The 27,206-nt window shown below is 43.3% G+C and overlaps 1 protein-coding gene and 1 long non-coding RNA gene across 5 annotated transcripts in view; one reads left to right on the top strand and one right to left on the bottom strand.

The window, feature by feature from the left end:
* Positions 1-5,047, top strand: part of GSC (goosecoid homeobox) — a 57,431-nt gene extending 52,384 nt beyond the window's left edge. The window contains exon 3 of the mRNA XM_085869499.1: positions 4,168-5,047. Within this exon, the coding sequence (XP_085725625.1) occupies positions 4,168-4,350 (183 nt within the window). The 3' untranslated portion in view covers positions 4,351-5,047. The remainder of the gene's footprint in view (positions 1-4,167) is intronic.
* The window catches only part of LOC147032153 (uncharacterized), a 72,989-nt gene extending 46,122 nt beyond the window's left edge, over positions 1-26,867 (bottom strand). The window contains exon 1 of one of the 4 annotated variants that reach the window (XR_015055050.1): positions 23,443-26,867. This is a non-coding gene — a long non-coding RNA (uncharacterized LOC147032153). Of the gene's footprint in view, positions 1-17,376; positions 18,177-23,442 lie in introns of those variants that run through there. The other 3 variants (XR_015055051.1, XR_015055049.1, XR_015055048.1) reach the window with 3 other exon arrangements.
* Positions 26,868-27,206: the final 339 nt, after the last annotated feature.

The raw sequence follows: 27,206 nt of genomic DNA, 5'->3' as shown, positions 1-27,206 counted from the left end.
GCATTGTGCTCTTTTCATTCACCCTACGAGATCACCAATGAAACAGTTTATCCATTTATTTTGGCACAAGATTGGCTAGTGAAGAAGCCGAGACACAGACTGTAAAAATATCGCACCAGTGCCTGCTTAAAAACTTCAATCTATGCAGAGTATGATTATGAAGAAAATTTCCTTAAGTGTACATAATCTCTTGTTGTGCCTCCAAAATTTCATTGGTACAACTCAGGTTTGTTTTACTTTCTCTCCAGTGACAACTTTGGTTGGAATAATTTAAGCCTGCTGGATGAAACTTTTCACAATGATGTAGAGAACAGCAGAAAGTTTCTTTTCATCATGGTACTGCTTAAACAACCATTCCCCTTTGAGGTCATGCAAAGCCATCCATCTCGACAAAGTCATGAGCCAAGCATCAGCAAAATCACGAACAACAATCAAGGACCCCATCCCTTTATCTTTAAAGGTGAAATTGCCACAAAGGAACATGTGAATATCTGTAAAACCATGGTAATAGATTCATCCAATTTTCACCCCCAACCTGTGATGGAACCATTCCTAGTGTAGTGGTCATTTTATATAAGATACTGTGTATACAGATTCTCACTACCTCTACAAAAATGTCAACGGCAGCCATGAATGTCTGAACAGAACTTCGACTCATCCGTAAAGAGATCCAGAGTGTGGTCTTGCAAGAGCAAATACTCGTTTATATTTCATACAACAATCGACATGGACACTTGAACCTCATTATAGCTTTCCATAGGGTCACAAGCAGGACTGGACCTTTTCTGCATTTTGGTCTTTAATTCATTTAATGCTCCTCAAATACGAAATTCAAATAAAATGTGTAGTTGACCTTACCTGAGACGTATAACCTCAGATAGGGAGGGGGGGTGTATTTGACCTTTCTTTAGCCACATCCAAAAGACTTCATCATCTGTGTCTTTTGAAATGGAGTAGAGTACGCACTCCATATTTTGCTATCTTGCACACACCCATATGATGATGCTGTGACTCATCCCAAGAGTCACACTCAGAAGCCACTGGTTAACACTTTGCTCCAGCATGACAATCGTTCTTATAAGCTCCTGTTCATCTGAATGTTGACTTTGAGGCATTACCAAGTGACAAATGTTAAAGATCATGAAAATAAAATATTGTTACGGCTGTGGAAATTCGCAGAACACCATATAGGTCCTTAGTTAGTTATGCCGATAAGTCCGTGTTCAGTTAGATTTCCCCACCGTTGTTTAATGGTATTTATTCGTGTCACAGGGCTGTGATTCTTTGAGATAGTGTTTTTCTTTTCCTATCGTTAATTTGGACCAACCACCAACCACAACGCCGCTTCACAACAACCACAACCACACCTGCCTCTCAACAACCACGTCATCCTCACTACTCCGCCAGCAACCGTCAACATCTCCATGAACACAAAAGGGGAACAACAACTCCCACCCCGATTTCTCTGGTAAACAAGAATGACGGTGGGAACTCAACTCCCGCCCCGATTTCTCTGGTAAACAAGAATGACGGTTGGGAAACAACAACTGATCCAGTCGATCCCTGTTGGAATGTCCCCTCCCCCCCCCCCCGCGCGCCGTGAAGGGAGGGGCGGGGCGCCGGGAAAATGAAAGGGCGCACGGAGGCGTCGTCTTGGTCTTCGAGAAGTCGGGGGGCGGTCGGTCAGAGTGTCAGTGTCAGTCGGCGGTTCGTGGTCTTCTGCCCGTCTGGGTCTTGGAGAAGCGGTCCGTAGAGCGACCCGCTCGTTGGAGCTTGCAGTCGGTGGAGAGTCCGGGCGTCGCGGAGGGAATGCGGACTGGAGGCGCCGCTCTGCCAGCTGTGTCACGCGGGCCTGCGCGTTCGTGCAAGGAGCGCCAGAGAGAGTTTGCCCACCGTCGCACCACGAGGGTGCAGGTAACCTGCAACGGTCTCGTGGGATTCGTTCGGTCTGCCAAGTCCCACGCCATAAAGGCCAACGGGCCCTGTCTGGCACCCTTGTCTTTTGAGGGTGGCCTTTTCTTTTGCTTTCGAATTAATGTTGGTGGCGCCGTGTCTTGCGAAGTAAAACTGTTAAGTGGCTGTACATAAATTGCTTATCGTCAGTTGTAGTGCTTTTGCTTTATTTGCTTCCATACCTGCATGATTGACTGTATATGTGCATGTGTGTAAATAAATGTGTTTGTGTGAATGTAACCCATTCGTCGTGTCTTTTTCCCCTATTGGGATACCATCTTGCACTGCAGAATATTAGTTGGGGTTGTGAAATACCCGTGAAATAGAATCGGATCCGGCGAGGTCGGGCGATAATACCCGCTCGGTTATCACTGCAGATCGGAACGAACCACTTGAATGGTTCGTGTCCAAGCCGACCTGCGCCGAGGTACGGTCTCCCGGTAGGCTACCCACGCCGGGTACTTAGGTATATCGAGATTCGGTGATTGACCCTATTCTGCGCGGGTAGAAAATTGGCTAGGCCGTGGTGGGGTTGAAGACCCACCCCTGACAGGGTTCCAGCATTGTTCCAGAAGGTCACGACTGAATTGTCCGTCGGGTGGGCGAGCGGCTACTATTAGTGGGAAGCGGCCGTTCACACACCGGCAGGCGCGAATTCGTAACAATATGTAAGTGGTGGGGTTTCTGACAGTCTAAAATGTTCCACAACGATTGAACTCTCGCTGATTGATTCATTACCTTGCATCTCAAATAATCCAAATAAATAAAACTACATCCGTGATTTGTCTAAATCACCCATTTGGTTGTTAAAATGTTACCTTGGCTTTTGTTAAAAAAAAGTTGTTTGATTAATTTTATGACAAAAGGATAAAGCATAGGCAGTACTACGGAAGGGGAATGGGGAAGTATCACTTCCCCCCTTCGACATGGTGGTGCACCACTTGGTTGAAGCCATGGAGGGAAGAATGGGATTGAACAGCCTCAGGAAGGCAATTCCAAAAATGGGAGCAACCAAGAGCAAAAGAGTGCAAGTGGAATCATTTGAGCGGTAGTGCTCACCAGGGCAGTCCACGGTTGTGTTAAGCATTCTTTCAATGCTTTGTGTTTTTTTACTTTTTCTCAGAAGATATGTCATTCGAGCTTACATGATAGTGTAAAATGTTATGGTGCCAGTCATATATTTTCCAACGTTGTATTGAAGACATATGGATGGACCCTGAAGCTCTTTTTTATAAAATGAAATCCTTGATCTGTATGTCACTGTTAATTACACACGCACACACACACACACACACACACACACACACACACACACACACACACACACACACACACACACACACACACACACACACACACACACACACACACTTCTGTCTGTCTGTCTTTCTGTCTACAAACGTCAGTTTTATGATTGAGGAACAACTTGATTTCAATTGAATGTTGTATTTTGAACACAAATCAGAAAACAAACCTGTAGTTTATCAGTACTTTGGCTCTGAATTCGTCCCGATCGCACATGAGCAGAGAGAAGTGAGATAATTGTTTTACTCTGTCTGCTTTGTTGACAGTCAAACAAAATTGAAAATCATTCCAAACAGGAAACTTACTGTTTTTAAGGACGTTATAAAGGACACAAACAACAGGCACGAATAACTAATATAACATGTTGAATAAGGTGATGTAAAAAGACGCTGCATCAACGGCGGTAAACTTCTGGAATTTATTTTTTCTTCAACCGAAAAATCTTTCTTTTATTTAAATTGAATTATATACTTGAACACTGGATAACACAAATCGCCTTTTCAGCGCTTTCAACCCGCTTCCGTTTATCAAAATATGGACAAAATGTTACGGCATTTTACGTCATCACGACCAATCAAGTTTACCGCTCGTAGATCCCACCAATGTCCTTGTTTCTCAAGACAGTATGGGGTAATGTGTTCTGTAAACTCTCTAGTTCCATCGGAAGTGGGATTCAAACCAGTGAAAGTTTGATGTGCATCACGTGATCATGCCACTATGAATTAAGATTATGAATTGTGTATTGAAGGAATAAGCTTACATCGGAAATGCACCTGCTAGCCGAAAGCTCAACAAAGGATCAATCAACCTTCGGACACCTTTACCTAATCAATATTTTCTCATTGCTGTTTAATAAAGACAACCTTTGTATTGCTGTTCCATTAATCTCCTTTGCGTTGTGCTTTCCAGGTTTGGTTCAAAAACCGTAGGGCAAAATGGCGACGACAGAAGCGCGCGTCCTCCGTTGACGTCGCACAATCAAAAAGTGCGACCAGCGTGAACAGTCACCCAGAGGCGACAAGGACAGAGAACGCACCGGAACCTGAAATGGAGACAGTCCACGGCAGCGACAGTGATGCGGACAGTTTGTGACATCACAGTGCAGCACGCGTTCTGGACTTGACGCGATAAATGATCGTGATTGTGAAGTCAACCAAGTTGGCACCCAAGAGTCAATTGTATTATTCCCACTGATAAAGCCGGGTTTTGATTTCCTTCCCATCTGAACGGGTGATTGATGTGCATTTCCAGACCTTCCTCTCTCCAGCTGAAATGCAAGACGCATCATCATCGACAAAGCTGATTGAAAATCGTCCACATCCGTGAGGAAATGGTGGCGATGGTTGACCCTTAACTTTGGAGCATTGGGGTGTTCACGACAAGTAGTGAACTATTCCGTAGTCTATAAGAAGCAGGTCCTGGACAGGTGACTTGCCACTCCTTTGCAGTGTGAGGATTACCACTGTGCATGAAATTACCACTGCATGAGCCGTGGGAATCGAACCCACACCAGCGAGAGCAACCAACAAGGCTTCACCCACCCAATGACCCTAGCCATCCAAGAGAAAATACAGATGTCTGAAGAGCAAAATAGATTGGTTATTAAAGTATAATCATAAAAAATGGAGGATTATATAATGTGTTGCACCATGTTGTAAATTTTATATCTCCTCATCATACATATAAATTTACTGCTGATGTAAAATGTTCATTCCTTTTTGAAGCTTATCAAGACTACAGATGAAAGCACATTGTATACAACAGTTTCTGGTTGGCTGCATAAGGAAAAGAAAGATATATATATATATATATATATATATATATATATATATATATATATATATATATATATATATATATATATATATATATATATATATATATATATATATATATATATATATATATGTGTGTGTATATGAAGACCACAAGGGGAAAACCAGAGATGTCACTTTTTATAAATTTCAGGGTTATTGCACCTGCCAATAGTTGGCAGCATAAGGTTTCCTCTCACAATATTACTTTAACAAATAACCAGGGGTGCAACATAATTTATATGGTATAAAGTTTAGCCATGCATTGAAAAAACAAGTGTTGTCAAAGCTGAACAAGTAGAAACCCAGAGTTGTCAGTACTTTACTCCTGGTTATCTCCCTTTCATTCATGTTTACTGTTCCACCATAATATTCAGAGTTGAGAAACTGAAAAATGAAAGGTTGCAAAACTTTCACAGCATAAACTCTGAGCACTACAATAGCCTATTTTGTTGTATCATGGGCTCCGTAGTTGGTGCATATCGTGGTTCAAGCCTGGTCAAACCTTTATTGTGACTTTTATGGGACCCACGCTGTGGCTTAATGGTTAGCGCGTCTGAGTACCCATCCTCATTCGATGTACCCACCACCCAATCAACCTGCTTAGGTATATGAGGGAGTCACATGAGGTGACTTCGGCTATCGCGGGGGTGGTTTATCCTTGGTTTCCTCCCGGTTTTCCATCATATTAAATAGTACGGAGTAAGAAATGGAGAATCCGTCGTCATATAAGAGAAATACCCTTGAGTATGGCGTTGAACACCAATCAAACCAAAAAACAATGACCGTTTAATGTTGAAAAAAATAATCTGTGATCACCAAAGTCATGTAATGTATGCTAATAACCAACAAGCATGAATTTGCTACACATCCTGGGTTAAAATTGCATGGCAATTAGTAAACAAGGGAATAACCAGTGATGTCAGTTTGCAACATTGATTCGTTCTTTGCTCTTAAATTAAATAACACAGAAGCTTGGCAAATGCTACATGCTTAATTTGATCGGCCAATGATCACTTTTCCTTTTACTGGAAAAGAAATCTATATGACAGTTATTAAACAGTCCACCAAAGTCTTGAAACTTTGTTTTTCAGTTTCTTCAAAATTGACTTATTTTGACATCTCTGGTTTTCCCCTTGTGGTCTTCATATGTATATATATATATATATATATATATATATATATATATATATATATATATATATATATATATATATATATATATATATATATATATATATATATATATATATATATATATAGTTGAGATTAGTCCCCGTCATTGTAATGGGTACCAGGAAGCAAGTGCCACACCTGCTATTGCTGCATACATCCTGACAAACAGGAAATGCTTGACACATTAACATGTTTGTGGTACACAAAACAGTTCTGAGAGTAACCAGGAACAATTTTAATTTTTAAAAGGTGCTTCTGGCTAAACAGTTGCATCAGCTCCGCTTATTAGGCGTGAACTTTGCAGAGCTACAGCCCCCTCCATCTCCGTCGGATTGTGCTGCGTCCAATACCAGGAAGAGAATTTAATTTTATAGACGAGTCATCCCTAGAGAGGGAACATCCATGGACATATGTTTCGGGCTTGTTGGCCCTCATCAGTGTGGAGCAGAAGCTCCTCCCCGGAGTGAACAAAGTGTCCGTATGTGTGTCAGGCGTTTCCTATTGCTCAAGATGTATGCAGCAATCGCTTGTGTGACACTTGCTTCCTGGGACCCACTACAGTGATGGGGTCTGATCTCAACCTAATGTCTTGTAGGGTTTGACCGGTTCACCTGACTGCAGTACAATCCTACGGAGATGGTGGGGGCTGTAGCTCTGCTCAGCCCATACCTAACAGGCAGGGCTTACGTAACTGTTCAACCAAATTTACAAATATACATATACTGTATATATATATATATTATAATAAGTACGTCATTATAAATCATAGTGTATAATTGTTATTTGTACAAAACGAGCAAATGAGCTGACATTTTATGCTCAAACTTTAAAAATCTCTCGTTTCCTTGAAAAAACGTTGATTGTAAAAGCCTAATTGTTTGTGAAGTTACCTTTGTGAGTGGAATAAAAAAAAGTTCCGATTGACTCGACATACATCTACACATGGAAAGAAAGAAACGTCGTCACAAAACGACACACGTGATGGTCGTCTCGTGGGAACAGAGAGCATCCCCGCGTTTGATGGTCCTCCTCCTATCCTAGCTACCCACCCTCTAACGCTCGGGCAGCCAAGACTTTATATAGGGACGTAATATGAAACAAGCTCAGCTTTTGGAAGATCATGCCAGCCTGTTGTTGATGGGGAAACGTTTTGATGGAGAGTAACCGAACCTCCTCCCTCCCGATCCCCCCCCCCCCAGTTGTTCCACACGTGGTTTCAATGATAGTCGTCGTTCCAAGCACGAGGTTTCATCTCCTCATGCTGAATTCATTGTGGCGATGTAATCTGTAACCGAACTGTGTATGACAAAGTGTGCGCAGCACGAGGAACATTGTGTTTCTTGAAAACAAACAAACAAAACAAACTGAAACATGAAAATCTGATTGTCCTCCCAACGTCCAAACGTCCAAACGTGTCCGTACTTTCAACAGGAACGATAGATTAGTGGGGTTTTCACATGCACAGCGGTTTGGCACCAACTTTTTGTTCACTTTCTCACGTTGGTGAGGAATGCGAGGATAGGCGTCGAAACGTACTCAAACCATCTGCGAGTTTGTCCCACGGGTGGAGTTGGAGTTGTCTGTTGGAGGAGGGGGCTGGAAGCTGGGATGGAGGGGTGAGAAATGTAAAAAGGGTGTGGGTGTGTCCTGGGGTTGTGTGTGTGTGTGTGTGTGTGTGTGTGTGTGTGTGTGTGTGTGTGTGTGTGTGTGTGTGTGTGTGTCAGGGGTTTGGGTGCGTGTAGGCAAGGAGGGGGGGGGTTGGCTCTCGATAACTACACCTGCAGTAGGATGGCATTGTTAATTACAGCAACTCGGAAGAGAAACTCATATTCACAGGTCGGCAAGTGACCGGAAGTAGGGCATGCAGGTGAGATATGCAGGGGGGGGGGAGTTACAAATCGAAGACATGTTCGTCATTTGAACCGATTCACAGCGAATTCGATCGTTGAGAGCAATTTCCAGACATCGGTGATTTTGCTTGCACATTCACGAATGATATCTAATGACCTCGGCCACCGAGGTGGGCGGAGCGTATGTTTTCACTCCTGTCCGTCTGTCCATCTTTTTGTCTGTCTGTGCGCAGGATATCTCAAAGAGTTGTGGACTGATTCAGTCGAAACTTGGTGGACAGGTTGGGTGTGTGACAATTCCAAAATGATTAGATTTTGGTGAAGATCCGAATCCGGATACCAGAATTTTTAAAGTTACTCTTCACCATTGTGAGATAAAGCCAAAAAAGATAAATAGCACGATATCTCAAAAAGTTGTGGACGAGTTATGACAAAACTTGGTGGATGAGTTGGGTGGGTTACAAGAACAAGCTGATTCGATTTTGGTGAAGGGGTCCGGATTCAGATCCGACCGAACAGTGGGACACCATACGTAAACTGTTCAGCCTGGTGGAGGTACGTGCTCTACCGAGTGCAGTTGCAGTCATAACATGATTTCTATTGATCGGAACGAAAACAATATCAGAAGTGAGTGAGAATCAACATCGTTGATAGAATCATATGTATATCGTCAGTCTGTTTCAGACTACCAGCTGCTGCGAGAGCATCATCATCATCATCATTCACGTCATTATGTACTTGATCCAAGTCTCCAGCTATGATTGCCAATACCGCAACAATTCCGTCACCCAGTTCACCAGTCGCAGCCTCCCCTCCTGTTTTTTGCAGGTCGAGTTTTTTCGCGCACACTGAACAAAATAAATGTTGTAAAGGCATGGAAAAATAACTTAGGTGCGCACAACTGGTCGGCTGTTGAGGTGCGCACAACTGGTCAGCTGTTGAGGTGCGCACAACTGGTCGGCTGTTGAGGTGCGCACAACTGGTCGGCTGTTGAGGTGCGCACAACTGGTCGGCTGTTGAGGTGCGCACAAATGGTCGGCTGTTGAGGTGCGCACAACTGGTCGGCTGTTGAGGTGCGCACAACTGGTCGGCTGTTGAGGTGCGAACAACTGGTCGGCTGTTGAGGTGCGCACAACTGGTCGGCTGTTGAGGTGCGCACAACTGGTCGGCTGTTGAGGTGCGCACAACTGGTCGGCTGTTGAGGTGCGCACAACTGGTCGGCTGTTGAGGTGCGCACAACTGGTCGGCTGTTGAGGTGCGCACAACTGGTCGGCTGTTGAGGTGCACACAACTGGTCGGCTGTTGAGGTGCACACAACTGGTCGGCTGTTGAGGTGCGCACAACTGGTCGGCTGTTGAGGTGCACACAACTGGTCGGCTGTTTAGGTGCGCACAATAATCAGCTGTTTATCTTCCTCCGTAAATTGCAATCAAGACGGGCAATTGGCTGTGTGCCTTCAACAACGTTTTTTTTTAGTCATCGTTTCATGGTTGGGCATGTTAGGAAGACACTCACAAAGCGACTTTGATAAATTCGGCTCATAGATACAACGGTTCATTAAACAATGTGTTATGATACCACCTGGGCTGACAGGATTCAAATGTCGGCCCAGCTGTAAACTAGCCCTCGAAGACTCGGTGAATCATCAATTTGTGTGCCATCCCTCAGATGGATGATAAAATGAACGTCCCGTCAACCGACATTAGTTGTTGGACATTCAAGATCTCCATGGTGCTCTTGGCGAAGCTTGGGTGAGCTCGTGCCGGCACTATGGACAAATTACAAATTCCTGCCAGAACTACTGCTGAGAAGGCAATGGCACACCACCCAGTATAACCCTTTCTCAGGGAGCTACTTCGGCAGTACCGATGCTTCATGACAGAATATGAGGATGATCACAAAGTTGAACAAAGCATGTCAGCATTGTTCAATGGGTGCTGTGTAGCATGACATTAAAAAAAAAATTCTTATTTCACGCAAACGCATTTTTTTCTTCTGAAATCCATTGAGAATCATTAATCTTATATATTATTTCCGAGTTCGTGGTTTCGTGTCGCGCTATCTTCGACTTTGTTCTGCGCTCGAGTAACGAGACATTCGGCTTACATTATCTCAAAGACCATATGAGGTGCATGGTACAAAAAAAAGTAAATAAAATGGTTCTGAAACAGTGAAATCGTATTCCACTTACTGCATTAAAGTAAAATTACTACTGATACTCTGCATCAGTTCTTTTCTCAAACACACCCACCCCAACATGTCACGCAGAGCGCGGGTTATGCTAGTCTTAGATTAAATAGAAGATTGGGGGGGGAGATAAAACAGGAAAGTCGTCTTGTGTATAGCACAATACGTGTGAAATCCAAATAAACAATAGTTGCCATAGGAACAGCAATTTGGTAATTTGGAAAATTTGACCTATTAAGTGTTTTACATGATGGAATGGAATTTTGTGCAGAACAAATTTGGTTGACACATTTTCGAATTGCCACATAATAGGTGTTTTACATGTTTTGAATGGCAGTGACCCTGACCTTTGACTAATTTGGACCAGATTTTATAAACGCAAACTCTACACATGCATACAATAAGCTGACTAAGTTTCTTGAAAAATTCCTGAGGTTTGGAAATAATAAAATCACAAAAATATCCCATTTGATAATAATAGGGTGAAATTGTTGTCTTGGATACCGTTTTCTCTTTGACACGTGTGACTTGTCTCTTTGAAACGTGGGACTTGTCTCTTTGAAACGTGTGACTTGTCGCTTTGACACGTGGGACTTGTCTCTTTGACACGTGGGACTTGTCTCTTTGACACGTGGGACTTGTCTCTTTGACACGTGGGACTTGTCTCTTTGACACGTGGGACTTGTCTCTTTGACACGTGGGACTTGTCTCTTTGACACGTGGGACTTGTCTCTTTGACACGTGGGACTTGTATCTTTGACACGTGGAACTTGTCTCTTTGACACGTGGGACTTGTCTCTTTGCCACGTGGGGCTTGTCTCTTTGACATGTGGGACTTGTCTCTTTGACACGTGGGACTTGTCTCTTTGAAACGTGGGACTTGTCTCTTTTATACGTGGGACTTGTCTCTGAAACGTGGGACTTGTCTCTTTGACACGTGGGACTTGTCTCTTTGAAACGTGGGACTTGTCTCTTTGACACGTGGGACTTGTCGCTTTGCCACGTGGGACTTGTCGCTTTGACACGTGGGACTTGTCGCTTTGACACGTGGGACTTGTCGCTTTGACACGTGGGACTTGTCGCTTTGACACGTGGGACTTGTCGCTTTGACACGTGGGACTTGTCTCTTTGACACGTGGGACTTGTCTCTTTGAAACGTGGGACTTGTCTCTTTGACACGTGGAACTTGTCTCTTTGACACGTGGGACTTGTCTCTTTGACACGTGGGACTTGTCTCTTTGAAACGTGGAACTTGTCTCTTTGACACGTGGGACTTGTCTCTTTGCCACGTGGGGCTTGTCTCTTTGACATGTGGGACTTGTCTCTTTGACACGTGGGACTTGTCTCTTTGAAACGTGGGACTTGTCTCTTTGATACGTGGGACTTGTCTCTTTGAAACGTGGGACTTGTCTCTGAAACGTGGGACTTGTCTCTTTGGCACGTGGGACTTGTCTCTTTGGCACGTGGGACTTGTCTCTTTGGCACTTGGGACTTGTCTCTTTGACACGTGGGACTTGTCTCTTTGGCACTTGGGACTTGTCTCTTTGACACGTGGGACTTGTCTCTGACACGTGGGACTTGTCTCTTTGAAACATGGGACTTGTCTCTTTGACACGTGGGACTTGTCTCTTTGAAACGTGGAACTTGTCTCTTTGACACGTGGGGCTTGTCTCTTTGCCACGTGGGGCTTGTCTCTTTGACACGTGGGACTTGTCTCTTTGACACGTGGGACTTGTCTCTTTGAAACGTGGGACTTGTCTCTTTGATACGTGGGACTTGTCTCTTTGAAACGTGGGACTTGTCTCTGAAACGTGGGACTTGTCTCTTTGGCACGTGGGACTTGTCTCTTTGGCACGTGGGACTTGTCTCTTTGACACTTGGGACTTATCTCTTTGACACTTGGGACTTATCTCTTTGACACTTGGGACTTATCTCTTTGACACTTGGGACTTATCTCTTTGACACTTGGGACTTATCTCTTTGACACTTGGGACTTGTGTCTTTGACATGTGAGAATTGTCTCTTTGACACGTGGGACTTGTCTCTTTGCACGTGAGATTTGTCTCTTTGACACTTGGGACTTGTCTCTTTGCCACGTGGGACTTGTCTCTTTGCCACGTGGGACTTGTCTCTTTGCCACGTGGGACTTGTCTCTTTGCCACGTGGGACTTGTCTCTTTGCCACGTGGGACTTTACACGATGCCATTAACCACGATGTTAGGGTGTTGGGCTTGAGATCCTCGGATCCTGAGTTCAATTCCCTCTCTGCTGTTAAATTAATACAAGGTGGGGTTGACTCTGCCTGTCATCCTTCTGACACTCATTATGGAGGTGAATACTTTGAGACCTAGGAGGGCTCCATTCCACTTTCTGAAACCTATATATGGAGATATCAACCAACGCCCAATAACACACACACACACACACACACACACACACACACACACACACACACACACACACACACACACACACACACACACACACACACACACACACACACACCGGTGCGAAATGCTATTGTGGTAAGACAGTTTATGTGCATACACACATGTGCAAATCTACACACACATCAAATAAATAGAAACGACAAACAAAGATTTACCTTGAAACAGCGTTCTTTGAAAGAAGATTTAAATTGGGTAATTAGTGAAATTCAATTCAACAAGCTCAAATGAGCTAAGATCGTCGTCCTCTTAATTATGACGTCATAAAAACGAATATGATGTTATTGTGATGTATCAGGTTTGCGATAAATTATCTGTGCTAATGCCCGGCTTGATTCCTGCAAACAAAATTCAAATCAAACAGCTTGCCTAGTTTTGGAGATAATGGTATAGGTGATTTCCATGAGCGGCGATATTATGACGTCAACTTTTTATCTCGGAAGAATTTCCAAAATCGGAGATGGTTACTGCCTGCGCGTGGGCTTTCTGCCTATACATGGCAAGTTTCACGAAGATCGGATGAAAACTCTGGGTTGTGAAACAAAAAATGTCAAAAAATAGGAATGACGTCATAAAAATTGATATGACGTCATAGTGATGTATCATATGTGCGGTAATTCATCTCTGCTAATGCCCTGTTCGATTCCCTCAAACAGAATTCAAAAAGCTTGCCGAGTTTCAGAGCTAATTTTTTAGGCGATTTCCATTAGCGGAGATATTTTGACGTCATAACTTTTTTTCTCGGAGGAATTTTCAAAATCGGAGATGGTTACTGACTGCGCAGGGTATTTTTACATATATTATGCCAAGTTTCAGGGAGTTTCGATGAAAACTGTAGGATGTGAAACAAAAAAGTCCACAAGAAGAAGATGAAGAACAACAACGTGAGTAAGACTGAGAGATCCTCTACGAGGATCTAAAGATGTATCAAGGCAGAGAACACAAAATGTCGATCTATATTCGATGCCTTCACAGCTTGAACCAACATGGCGAACACCTGGTCGGATGGACCTTATTGTGTTTTTAATATGTACCGATGTCGAAGTGAGAGGTGGATTACAAATCGAGATCGCACAAAGCGATCCTTGCACATTTTCAGTGGATGAGACAAGACACCTCACGAGGAACCCACTGCGAGGCACCGCGGGACCCAACAAAGGCGGAAACGTACCTCCAATCAATGTGATATTGAAAGCACGGGTACTTTTTTCCTGAATCGAACAACCAAACAGCTTGGAGAGCGCTTGCCAAGTGGCTTAAGCATTCAAGCAAGTTCTCCCAACAAAACGGTCGATATGAAACAGCTCCCTTGGGATGCAATTGTTAATCACCAAACCGTCATATGAAGCATACACCTCCCGGAGACGGCCAAAATGTCACATATGTCCGAATTGGACAAATTTACACTTTTCTCAGAGTCGGAACTGCTTGTAAGTTCAATTGTTTAAAATAAATGTATCAATGTCAAAGTGAGAGGTGGATTACAAATGGAGATCGCACAAAGCAATCCTTGCTTTATGATATATATATATATATATATATATATATATATATATATATATATATATATATATATATATATATATATATATCGAAGTGATGGGTAAATGATGAGAACACATCTCACGAAAAGTTAAATAATGAAATTGCACATTTTCAGCCAGCGAGGCACCACCCGAGGGACTGCCCTCCATCGCGCAGCTCGGTCGATGTGACGTGTACGTTATTTTATGTTTACCTCTCAGAGACGCCCAAAATGTCAAATATGTCCAAATTGTGTAGCTATGATTAACAGGCATTCGATAACATGAGTGAGGAAAGTGAAAACAACAACTTTATCGTGAAGAAATTGTTGCGGCCTGTTCCAAGTCAAGACATGGTTGAGCAGGCCAAAAAACATGGCGGCTTCAGACCCCCACATGGTCACCCAGGAAACACCTTAAGACCCAGAGCGAGGTGGCTAAGGCTCACCTGATGAAGGATATAATTAAATAAGACCGTTAATTATCTTCAAAAGAGGCGTTTTAATTAACCCACACACACACAAACACACACACACACACACACACACACACACACACACACACACACACACACACCCTTTTATGAGTATAGATTTACTCTCGATTGTGACGCAGACTTTTAATGTTCAATTACGCATTTTAAATGACCAATTTATAAATGCATATATCGAGCAAAGAGCATCTAAATGTAGAATTTCTTTACATAATCACAGTCACCGCATTATTGGCCAACCACTCAAAGCTGCGGGGCATTTCGTTGATGTCGAAATCTTGCGGATATATTTTTTTTGGTTTGTTTCACTTCTCGTTTAGGCATGTTTCACATCCTCTACAAGAACTAACACCCCTCTTTTTTGTTTATTTTATCGCCTTTTATTTGGCTCTTCTTTGTCGACCTTTTCTTGCTTGGACAGGTGTTGAGTCTTTAACATTGTAGTCGTCCAGAGGCAGAGAGTTATTTCCAATATGCAGGTCCAACAACTGCTCCTCGTCCCTTTGAACAACCACCATAGTCCCTTTGAAATTTTCACTCCTTTATGAAGTAGAGGTTGAGTCGATCTCGCACAGCGAGGTGTGGATGTACATGTTCCAGGTTTGCCGTTCACATCATATGGGACGTCCAACTCGTGGATCCAATTTGCAAAACTTTTCAACTGTGTCCACCAGACTCGATTGGCTTGTATGCCGGACACATCTGGTGTGTGGGTGGTGACAGTTTGGCCAACAGGAACCTCGATCATGGGGCAGCCCCAAAGTAAGCATCCCAGAGAGAGACCAGATCTTTTCGGTTTCCCGTGACCTATCGGTTGGAGGGATGTTGTTTTGGAGAAGCGGTCATTTTATCCCAAGATTGAAGTGTCCGTGGCCTTACGTAGACCTTGTATAGATCTACAATGGTAGCATGAATTGCTGAACATTTTGAAAACACACACTGTCCATAATAAGTCACGCTTATGTCGTTCGTGACCCTTCACCCAACGACTTTCGCAAACATAGCGGTTTTATAATATGATACGAGTTCCCTTACAAGGAACTTAATGCAGGAGGCCATTAGGCCCATCAAACCTGCGCAATGGTTGTCAACCTATTTGCTGTTTGTCCGTTCTCTATCCCTTTTCAAATTCTGAGCATCAAGCAGGTACCAGAGGTCCTTGGTTTGACTCGACAGGTGTGAGGTTCGAACCGCAGACCTCCCAGACTCGGTGTTGTTTCATTTTTGTATTTAAATTCTAACATGGTGAAAAAGGAAAAGATCCTACTAATATGAAAAGGACTTCTTATATGACCACAATGTGCATGCGGAATATATGATTTAATTTATTAATTCAACGAAAGCACGGGAGGTCGTTGAACTGTGGCAGGAGGAAGTATCAGAACTGGGCCATTCTTCTTTCACGCCGCAAAAAGGTCAGTGATCTCTCGGTCTTTTTTCACCTTTATCAGGGTTTTTGCAATTCCATTCACCTCTTCGGGCCATTTGACCCTCACCAACTCGAACGGTCACACTCGTTCCAACCCATAACTTGTCAGTGTTCCATGCAGGTCCGAGCTTTCTACCGACCTCCACTACTTTGTCCCATTCTTTAAACGAATCGTCTCTCTGTGACTGTTTAGTCTTGCCTATCTTTCCTCTGTAGGCCCACTTCAAGGTGACCGTTCATTCTATATCTCATGGCATGTCCCTTGTCAGTCCTGACTTCTCTCAGCCATCGATTATTTATTTTATTTATTTATTTTTATTATTATTATTTGTTGTATACCTTGTCGAGGCTCGTATGAGAGCGAACACACAACGCGCAGCAAGGGGGCATGAGACAAGAGGGGCGTGGGAAGGACAAAACGGTGGAGAACAGACACATTAGGAGAAGGGAGAGGGATGGGGCGGGGAACACGGGGAATACAAGATGGACATTACAGGGACATTCAGGAAGGAAAGCAGGGAATTTGAAGAAGGTGGGATTGGGTGGATTATCGGGGGTAGAAAAGATCGAGGATTTGGATGGGGGATGATAAGAGGTGGTGCTGAACAGCTGTTTTCAAGGCCTGGAGGGAAGAATGGGATTGAACAGAGTGAGGAAGTTTATTCCAAAGGTGGAGAAAAAGAGGAATGAAAGAGTGAAGGTGAGCAGTGATTCGTGATTTTGGTAGTTTTACTAGAAGGGGGTTGTTGGCGGACCTTGAGCGCCCTGCGGAAATGTGGTGGGGACAAATTGCAGAGAGAGCAGGGGGGGCAAGGCTGGAGAGGAGACGGTAAAAGACAGAAAGACTACTGAGCACGGGAAGGACTGCACAGCCGCTGGACAGCCGGTTCGTGAAGGACTTGGGCAAAACATGACGAAACTACAAGTGCTGAATCCGCGAATGTCACGGGTGGAACCCTCACGTCATTCCCTCATTCTGCTGTAAACTCAACCTCTTCATATTTCCATTCAAACAGCGTCATTTCAATCACAAATTAATGCAGTACCATTAATTTAACAAAACACGATATTACAAACACTCGTGAGGTAAACGAATACAAATGCAGTTGTGACGTCACACCCAGATGGGGAGCAGCTTCATCCGGATGGAAATTCAAAATCATAATTGTATTGAGGTATTAATTAAACCTCCTTCGCACCTTAGGACACCGGCGGAGAGACGAAACCGTTCCACAGAAGGTGTTGGTCGGGCTATTCCCAAAACTGAGGGAGTAGTTTGGGGAAGGACCGAAGGAGAGGCAAACACTCCTGCTTTACAACAGAGACGGACATATTACTAAAAGGAGACGAGTCCATCCGTGATCACGCGAAGAAGAAAAAGAAAAAGAAAAAGAAGAAGAAGAAGAAGAAGAAGAAGAAGAAGAAGAAGAAGAAGAAGAAGAAGAAGAAGAAGAAGAAGAAGAAGAAGAAGAAGAAGAAGAAGAAGAAGAAGAAGAAGAAGAAGAAGAAGAAGAAGAAGAAGAAGAAGAAGAAGAAGAAGAAGAAGAAGAAGAAGAAGAAGAAGAAGAAGAAGAAGAAGCAGCATAACCTCGAGCTTTAATGCAGTGAGTGCTTCCTGTGGTAGAATAATAAAAATGGTACCGTTGGAAAGCCTGTAATCGATTTACTTGGAACAATAAATTAGTGTCATTTAATCATAAAAATGACTAATTTTAAAATCCTTTCCTCGAATGAAGTAAAAGAAGCAGAAAATATCTTAATGCAGCGGTTCAGACGACAACACTTATTATTCCACTCGCAAATAAAACCTGTCACTTCACTGAGGGACCATGAAGAGAGGGAGGGGAAAAGAGAGAGAGAGAGAGAGAGAGAGAGAGAGAGAGAGAGAGAGAGAGAGAGAGAGAGAGAGAGAGAGAGAATGAGAGACAGGGAGAGAGAGAGAGAGAGAGAGAGAGAGAGAGAGAGAGAGAGAGAGAGAGAGAGAGAGAGAGAGAGAGAGAGAGAGAGAGAGAGAGAGAGGGAGAGAGTGAATAAGTGGAGGGTTAAAGAGGGAGGAGAGAGAGGAGGGAGAAGTAGTGAAGAGGAGTGAGGATGTGAGGAAGAGGGGAACGAGGGAAAATGGGGGAGGAGGAGAAGAGGAGAGAGGAGGGAAGGGAGAGAGAAAGAGAGAGACGAGGGAGGGGGGAGAGGAGAGGAGCGAGAGAGAAAGAGAGAGAGAGAGAGAGAGAGAGAGAGAGAGAGAGAGAGAGAGAGAGAGAGAGAGAGAGAGAGAGACAGAGAGAGAGAGAGAGAGACAGAGACAGAGACAGAGAGAGAGAGAGAGAGAGAGAGAGAGAGAGAGAGAGAGAGAGAGAGAGAGAGAGAGAGAGAGAGAGAGAGAGAGAGAGAGAGGGGGTGAAGAGTGAGGAAGTGGGGGAGAGTGATGAATCGGGGGTGGGGAGGGGAAGGAGAATCCGTTTGGTCCATCCATCCCTCCATCTCTTCCATCCAACTCTAAATAAGAAATGACATATTAAAATGACTCTAAATTATATTGTGGGGGCACAAAATAGGCAGTTGATTGTGCAGATGGACAGTGCAGCTTGCAGCACAGCCAGGTGGCGTATGCACTCAAGAAAGCACTCCAATGAAACCATTGATAAGGAATGGCTGGCTTGGCAAGCGATTAGCGATATGCAATCCATCATATTAAACAAACACCTCCTATCCACCAGGACCGTAATCTGTGCGGAACGTTCATGCTGCCAAAGCAGTCTCCTGGGCTATTGGGTACAATCCTGGACAGGTCACCACTCTGACACAGGACACTCAAATGGCTCAATCATACCAGAAAGCTGGTACTCATTTTGCCAACCTCAGAAGGATGACAGGCTGAATCAACCCCACCTGGTATTAATTCAACAGCCAAGCAGGATTTGAAACTCAGGACACGAGGATCACAAGACCACCACCCTTACCTTTAAGCCAACACCAGGCTTACACCTTCTGGAGACACTCAAAATATCAAACTATGTCCATATTAGACAAATGAACACTTTTTTTTAGCAGTTGGAACTGCTGCTAAGTTCAACTCTGGAGCTTAAATTTTGTAATTTGGCTTAGTTTACGAGATTCTTGAGGTTATGGCATGTGCAGAAATGAAATAGAAAGCCACAATCTCTGGCGTCTCCAGGCATTTATAAGCATTGTGAATGATGGCGTCTCCAGGCATTTATAAGCATTGCCATGTCACCAGCGATTTGTAGTTATGATGATGAGGCATTCGATGATACTTGAGGAAAGCAAAAAAAAACAACCTTTATCGTGAATAAATCGTTGTGGCCTGTTCCAACTCAAGGCATTGTTGAGTAGGCTGAACAAAACAGCAAATCAAGTCCCCAGCGAGGTAACCGAGGATGCATCTTAAGACCCCATCGAAAGTGAGGTGGTCGAGGATGTGCATGATAAAGGATATAATTAAATAAGGCCGTTAATTCTCTTCAAAAGACGTGTTTTAATTAACCCAAACACCCAATTTTCACTCTTGCACTTCCTTTGAGTTTTCTTAGCATGCATGCAAAGTTTCAGGCTGCTAGGTTTCATGGTTTTGGAGTTATGGAGGAGATACACAGACACACACACACACACACAATTACATTTATTATTATATATAACAGCAGGAACCCTTTCGAAGGACATGGAGGGAGCACACAAAATTATTTATACATTAATATTTTTCGAAGCAAAATAAAAATAGTTATCGTTGTGGGAATGCACCATGGGGAGAGCAACCATAAACATGAAGGGAAACCCTGAGTTATTTCATTAGTACATGCACATACATCGGACCTTTCCCCATGTACAGGGGATTGTGGGGTAATGTGTTGTGAGATTAGCATGTTTTATCCCCAGTGTGATTTTCCCCCTTTCTATCATCTTTCAGTCCTTTAATCCATCCATCTATCCATCTTACAATACGTCAATCCATCTTTCGCTATCCAACCTCTATTTCCTGTGCTCCCCTCAGAAACCTTTCACCATTCATCCAACATCCAAACCCTTCACCATTTCACCTCTGAGTCCGTATCTCTTCCGTACCTCCCAAAACACCCTGTTAACTCCGAATGGGCAAACAAACCCTTCAGCGTTTGAAACATAAATAACTGTCAAATTAAATACATTCCTTCTTTCCTTCATTCCCTTTCCAAAAATCCCCAATTAAAAACACATTTTAAAGTGATTAATGCTGCAAACTATTACTGATGGAGACGTCAACGTTGCATGCTACGACTGATGGAGACATCAACACTGCTTGCCAGGGGGTTATGGCTTGTTTGCGGGACCATCCCTCTGAAGCTATGGCCATGCAAAGACCAATGAAGACGTGACATTTCCGGGCTGATGAGTAATACAAAGAGCCATGATCACGCCGTCTCTCTGGCTATAACAAAAAAAAACCCAGTGGCGAGCAAACATGCTCTCTCATCTGCCAATCTTTCTTGTTTGCCAAGCTCTCTCCTTTCCCACAAGCTGTCTTTGCAAAGCACGTGCTGACATCTGCTTGCCGGACCACGAGAGCTGCTAGAGGGAGCTGGCCTGTTATGGACGGCACCCCGAACAGACTGCACAGGCCTCCAGGGGACTGCACAATACTGCAAGAGACTGTACGAGCCTCTGCTGTTGCCTGGTTTGACCACAATGGTCGTGACTGTTTCTGCCTGCATGAGACAGACGATACTTGACACTGCATCGACACTCCACATATTCCCATTCCCCCCACCCATCCTGTCCTTCACTTGGGATCAACATAGGCCCACCTGGCTGTTTTAAGTAAGGCATGAGTCGTACCCATATTCCACTCTTCTTTCTCATCTCCTCATCTCTTTCTGTTCTAAGTTGCCCTGGATGAATGATGGCACCATGTCCTGTGTCTAAGCAAGTTTGTATAAGGGGAAAAACATACGTTCTCGGGGATAAGTCTGCTCCTCCGTGTCTTTACTGCTTGTCGATGTATTCATTGATTGCTTGATTATAAATATGTGCTGTTCCTTGATTGTTTGTGTAAATAAATGATCTTTGCTTTTGACTTGACAAGCATCTTCCAAGCCTGCTCAAATGTGTCTTTTTCCATCACTGGTTCGGCATGGTGTGTACGTAAGAGATCGATGGGATGTTTTTGCCCCACTGATTAGCTCTGCTGGTTTAGCCAACATCCAACCCATGGCTTCGCTTGGTCGTAAGAAGTAGACAGGTAGGCGTTGAGGATGTGGTCCCCAGTTAAGGTAGTTATATCAACGATTTAGGTAATATGACTGGGTGAGAGAACCCTGCTTGACTAAATTGCTTAAAACGGCATCCATGGTTGGTTAACAACCTGTTGGGCCGTGGAGTTATCCATGGCCTGGTGGCCTCGGGGTCAGTGATCTTGCGGCGGGTCTGAGTAATTATCTCATGAGCCTAGAGCGATCCTACAGTATCTGTAACAATATATAAAAATACACAGGAGCACACAAACAACAACAGCAGCCATCACAGCAACAGCAACAAGAAACAACAACTTTGTGTTTTCTATTTCTCACATTTTTCTCTTCATTTTATATCCTCATCGAGATTTTCAGCTCGGTAAGCAATATGTTTGTGAAGAACAACATGCAGTCTTTTGATTAAATCCGTCAGCAAAGAGACGCGTAGACACGCCTTGTACACCCAAAAAAGACCTCTCTCTTAAGTACCACTTTAACAAGTGTAACATCAACCAACTAATGGTGGCACAGTTTAACATCCAGCCAAGTGGCGGCACACACATTAATGAATCACCCTGCTTGTGAAACACTGGGATGACAGTTTATAGCTGGGTCAGGATTCAAACCCAGGCTAAAGAGCTTAGAGGCAAGTGCGCATACCTCGAGGTCATCCTATCTGCCCAAAAGAGACTTCTTGAGAAAGATGTTCAAAGTATGAAGCATACCTGATTGTGTGTTCTTCATGTTATATACTTTCTTGATCTTTTTTGTCCAATGCTCCTTCGATTAGGTATATATTAAATAATGAAATAACGTATTGATCAATCTCACCGAGACTTGACACAACAAGGTTACTTTACAAGAGATGTCTTGATTTTTGCGGAGACGTATGTACATGATGCCGGAATGCAAAAAGTTCTCATAGATTTAATCCATGAACTATATTTACTTTACCAACACAACTAATATTCACACAACCCACTATAAATGACAATATTCTTTATTTTTTTATTTGGCATCCACTTATCGTAGTGACATGGATACGCTATACTCCACTCTAATTTCCTTGAAGTTCCTAGTAAACGTGAATACCTCACATGGCATTTGGTAACCACAATAGTACTGTGAGATTTCTTTACCTGGTAATGTCCTTAACAGGTTGCGACTTGTGTTGGTGCCGTGAGGGGCAATGACAGTGGAATGCAAGTTCCCAAACAACTAAAAAAGATCTGATAACTGGCTGAGCAGGAAGTTCATCGATAATCGGAAATGAATCATTAAATTTTCCAATTTGCAAGCAACACTGATATAGCTGTTATCATAACATGGCCGAAGTGAAGCTTCGGCGTGATGAAGACCAAAGCCATTCGTAGTGTTGCATTATGTGGTGGTACAACGACGCTCTCAATATTTGTCCCAAATATCAACTCCCCTAAAAATAATTTTAGTGAAAAAAAGAAATCCATTCATATAATTATTCATATAAATATATTCATATTCATATAATTATAAGGTTACATGAACACAACCTACACCATCCATTCATCCACAGCACCTGATATTGATTCCACCTGTGAATTCTTTCACAAAAGCCTACTTTCTGTGGCTATCCGATGCAACTCAAGGCCCTGTGATGCGGAATCCTGTGGATATAGACAGTTGTGGTCAAGCAACTAGCTTTCTCTACGTGGAAAGCTAACCTGACTGAGGGTAACTTCAGCTCATTCTGCAAGGCTCGCAAGAAGCGTGTGTCCATCCTGAGCAAAGCCAGGAAACAGCACCTTTGTAAATCTTAAGGCGAGACTCCTAAACCAGTCTCCTTTCTCCAAGTCAAGGTGGTGCCTTGTCAAGTCTGTCTCTGGTGTATGCTCCTCCTCCAACCCATCCCTCACCTCAAACGACATGAACTACAAACTCTGCCTGTAAGGCATTATGCCTATACTCAATATTTGCCTACAAATATCATGTATCCAACCCATTCTGCTCTGACCACATTTTACCCCCTCATATCCACTGTCTACTCGGCTTTGTTATCCATCTCACCTCATAGGGCAAAGAAAGTTCTGTCCAGCCTTGACCCTGCTTTGGTGATGAGCCCAGATGGCATTGGTCCCGATGTTCTCAAATCCTCCTCTGCCGTTTTTGCTTCCCCTTTCTCTGTCATACTCAGTCTGTCGCTCTCCTTTCGCCACCTCCCATCGGCCTCGAAGTCAGCAAACGTCACTCCTGTCCACAAGAAGGGTGCAAAAACAGACCCTGCCAACTATAGGCCAGTGAGTTTGCTTTCAATTATGTGCAAAGTCATGGAATCCATCATTGCTTTTGATGTTGTCTTTCCTGTTTTCAAACAGTTGGATCTCTGACCATCAGTTTGGATTCTATCCCAGTCACTCAACTTTGGGTAAGCTTCTGCTCCTCTATCAGCAATGGTTGGAGGCACTCAATCTCAAACAAGAGGTTAGAACCGTCTCCATGGACATTTCTTTGACTTTTCACACAGTCTGGCATCCTCCTTTGTTTACCGAGCTCTCTGCCTTAGGCATAGAACGCCTTCATTCCTGGATTTCCAACTTCCTCCACTCACACAGTCAATGTGTTGCTATCAAATAAACCCTCTCCTCCCCTCTAACAGTGGAGGCTGAAGTTCCCCAAGGGAAGTAATTTGGGCCCTGTTTTGTGTTGGAATCATAAATGTCTTCTCCGACGCTCTGGAAAAACCTATCTCCCTTTTTGCAGATAACGTCACATTGTGTCATACAGTACCCCAATCCCACTGGTTCGTAGGCTACAGCTGTGTCACTCTCTTTTGATCTGCAAAATGATTCAATGCTGATATGATAAAAGGAATACGTCCCACAATCCTGGAAAATCTGTCTCATCTTGTCGCTCCAAGATCATTGTCAAACTAATCCACCGATTAATTTTTTTATGGCAAGCCATTTGGAAGAGTTTCAGCTTCTTGAAAGTCTAGGCCTCATGCTCTCCTGTGCTAACCACAGAGCAAAGCTGGCCTCCAAACTAAACTACAGACTTGTCATCATCTGTCGATCGAAGATGGAAAATAAGAACTACTGGCAGTCGACAACTACTTTGTCTCTGTCTCAATGGAGTATAGCTCTTTCCTCCAGGCTGGTGATATAGCATCACATCTATCTTTCCTGGATTGTGTGGATTCTAAAACTCTCAACATTATTGGAATCTTCTGCAACAAGAATGAAGGAAACACAAGGTCTATAGTTTTCACATCGGAGACAGCTCGCCTCTTGTCCAATATTGCTTCCTCTGCTCTCTCAGTTCTCCAACTCTCTCCAGCAGCTTCAGGATGCACATGTTCTCCCTGTCACCCCTTCTGGGTTTGTAAGCATAAGCGTCTGTGTCTATGAATGCGTTCACCACCAGATTCTGAGCACTCTCACCTCCACAGCTTTCATGGTGGGGCACGAAGGCTGCCTGTGTCCTCCAGGCAGGTGGAAAGTGCCCTGCAGGCCATGGGAGCAACATGATGGAATGAGCATGTGATCTCCTGCTGTACCAGGGACACAAGGTCTATAGGGTTATGGTTAGCTGTTAGGGTTATGGTTAGGGTCAAAAGCTGCTTCACATTGTGGTGAAGCCACTTGATCTCATTCTGAAGTGTGACGTTCTCTCTCTCCAGCCACCCGTTCTCCTTTGGGTGGCTGCACAATCATGGCTGACTGCACATCTCAACCGATTTGTTTCCCATCCCATTTTCCCATCTATGAAACTGTTTTCCAGAGGCTGTTCTTTCCCACTTATCCCTCCAGGGCTTCAAGTGGGAAGTGCACCACCACCATCTTGACCCTCGATCTTTATTACCTCCATTAACATTTCCTAACCCAACCCTCTTAATGCTTTCAGTGTTTCCTACCATCCTCTGTTTTCTTTCCCTGTTTGTTAATTCCCTTGCTGATTGTTGCTCTGCTACCCTTCTGCCAGTTCAACCTCACTCATGCATATCATAATCCTTTGTAGGGGAGGGGGGGGGAGAACGGACTTCAACGTGGGATACTCAAAATGGGAGGACAGGAAATTGTAAATTGGTCAGGTTGATGGCGATAACTCACCGAACTAATCTTCATGAACGGCACCGTTCGATCGTAAACGTTCACTAATTAATGCCGGCAGACAGGACAACAAGCTGAACGTCCCTCTGAGGGACATAATTTCTTGCCCAACATTGGGAACACCAGGGTGAGAGAACCTGTAACACAAGTACAGCACACAATAATGTTAATCGCACAACACAATATTCCAGAACCCAAAAAACAACAATGTTAATCCCACAATACAACATTCCAGAACCTGTAACACAACAATGTTAATCCGACAACACATCATTCCAGAACCCAAAACACAACAATGTCAATCTCACAACACAACATTCCAGAACCCAAAAAACAACAATGTTAATCCCACAACACAACATTCCAGAACCCAAAAAACAACAATGTTAATCCCACAACACAACATTCCAGAACCCAAAACACAACAATGTTAATCCCACAACACAACATTCCAGAACCTGTAACACAACAATGTTAATCCGACAACACATCATTCCAGAACCCAAAACACCACAATGTTAATCCTACAACACAACATTCCAGAACCTCCAACACAACAATGTTAATCCAACAATACAACATTCCAGAACCTCCAACACAACATTCCAGAACCTTCAACAAAACAATGTTAATCCAACAACAAAACATTCCAGAACCCATTTCACAACAATGTTAATCCTACAACACAACATTCCATAACCTCCACACAACAATGTAAATCCTACAACACAACATTCCATAACCTCCAACACAACAATGTTAATCCAACAACACAACATTCCAGAACCTCTAACACAACATTCCAGAACCTCCAACACAACAATGTTAATCCTACAACACAACATTCCAGAACCTCCAACACAACAATGTTAATCCTTCAACACAACATTCCAGAATCTCCAACACAACAAAGTTAATCCAACAACAAAACATTCCAAAACCCATAACACAACAATGTTAATCCGAGAACACAACATTCCAGAACCTCCAACACAACAATGTTAATCCTACAACACAACATTCCAGAACCCAGAACACAACAATGTTAATCCTACAACACAACATTCCAGAACCCATAACACAACAACATTAATCCGACAACACAACATTCCAGAACCCATAACATAACAATGTTAATCCGACAACACAACATTCCAGAACCCATAACATAACAATGTTAATCCGATAACACAACATTCCAGAACCCATAACATAACAATGTTAATCCGACAACACAACATTCCAGAACCCATAACATAACAATGTTAATCCGACAACACAACATTCCAGAACCCATACCATAACAATTTTAATCCGACAACACAACATTCCAGAACCCATAACATAAAAATGTTAATCCGACAACACAACATTCCAGAACCAATAATATAACAATGTTAATCCGACAACACAACATTCCAGAACCCATAACATAACAACGCTAATCTGACAACACAACATTCCAGAACCCATAACATAACAATGTTAATCCGATAACACAACATTCCAGAACCCATAACATAACGTTAATCTGACAACACAACATTCCAGAACCCATAACACAACAATGTTAATCCGACAACACAACATTCCAGAACCAAAAATATAACAATGTTAATCCGACAACACAACATTCCAGAACCCATAACATAACAACGTTAATCTGACAACACAACATTCCAGAACCCATAACATAACAACGTTAATCTGACAACACAACAT

The sequence above is a fragment of the Eptatretus burgeri genome, chromosome 2 (assembly GCF_056783735.1).
Source record: "Eptatretus burgeri isolate ZD-2024b chromosome 2, Ebu_testis_v1, whole genome shotgun sequence".
In the NCBI taxonomy this organism is placed as follows: Eukaryota; Metazoa; Chordata; class Myxini; order Myxiniformes; family Myxinidae; genus Eptatretus; species Eptatretus burgeri.
This window is presented reverse-complemented; position numbering and strand designations above follow the sequence as displayed.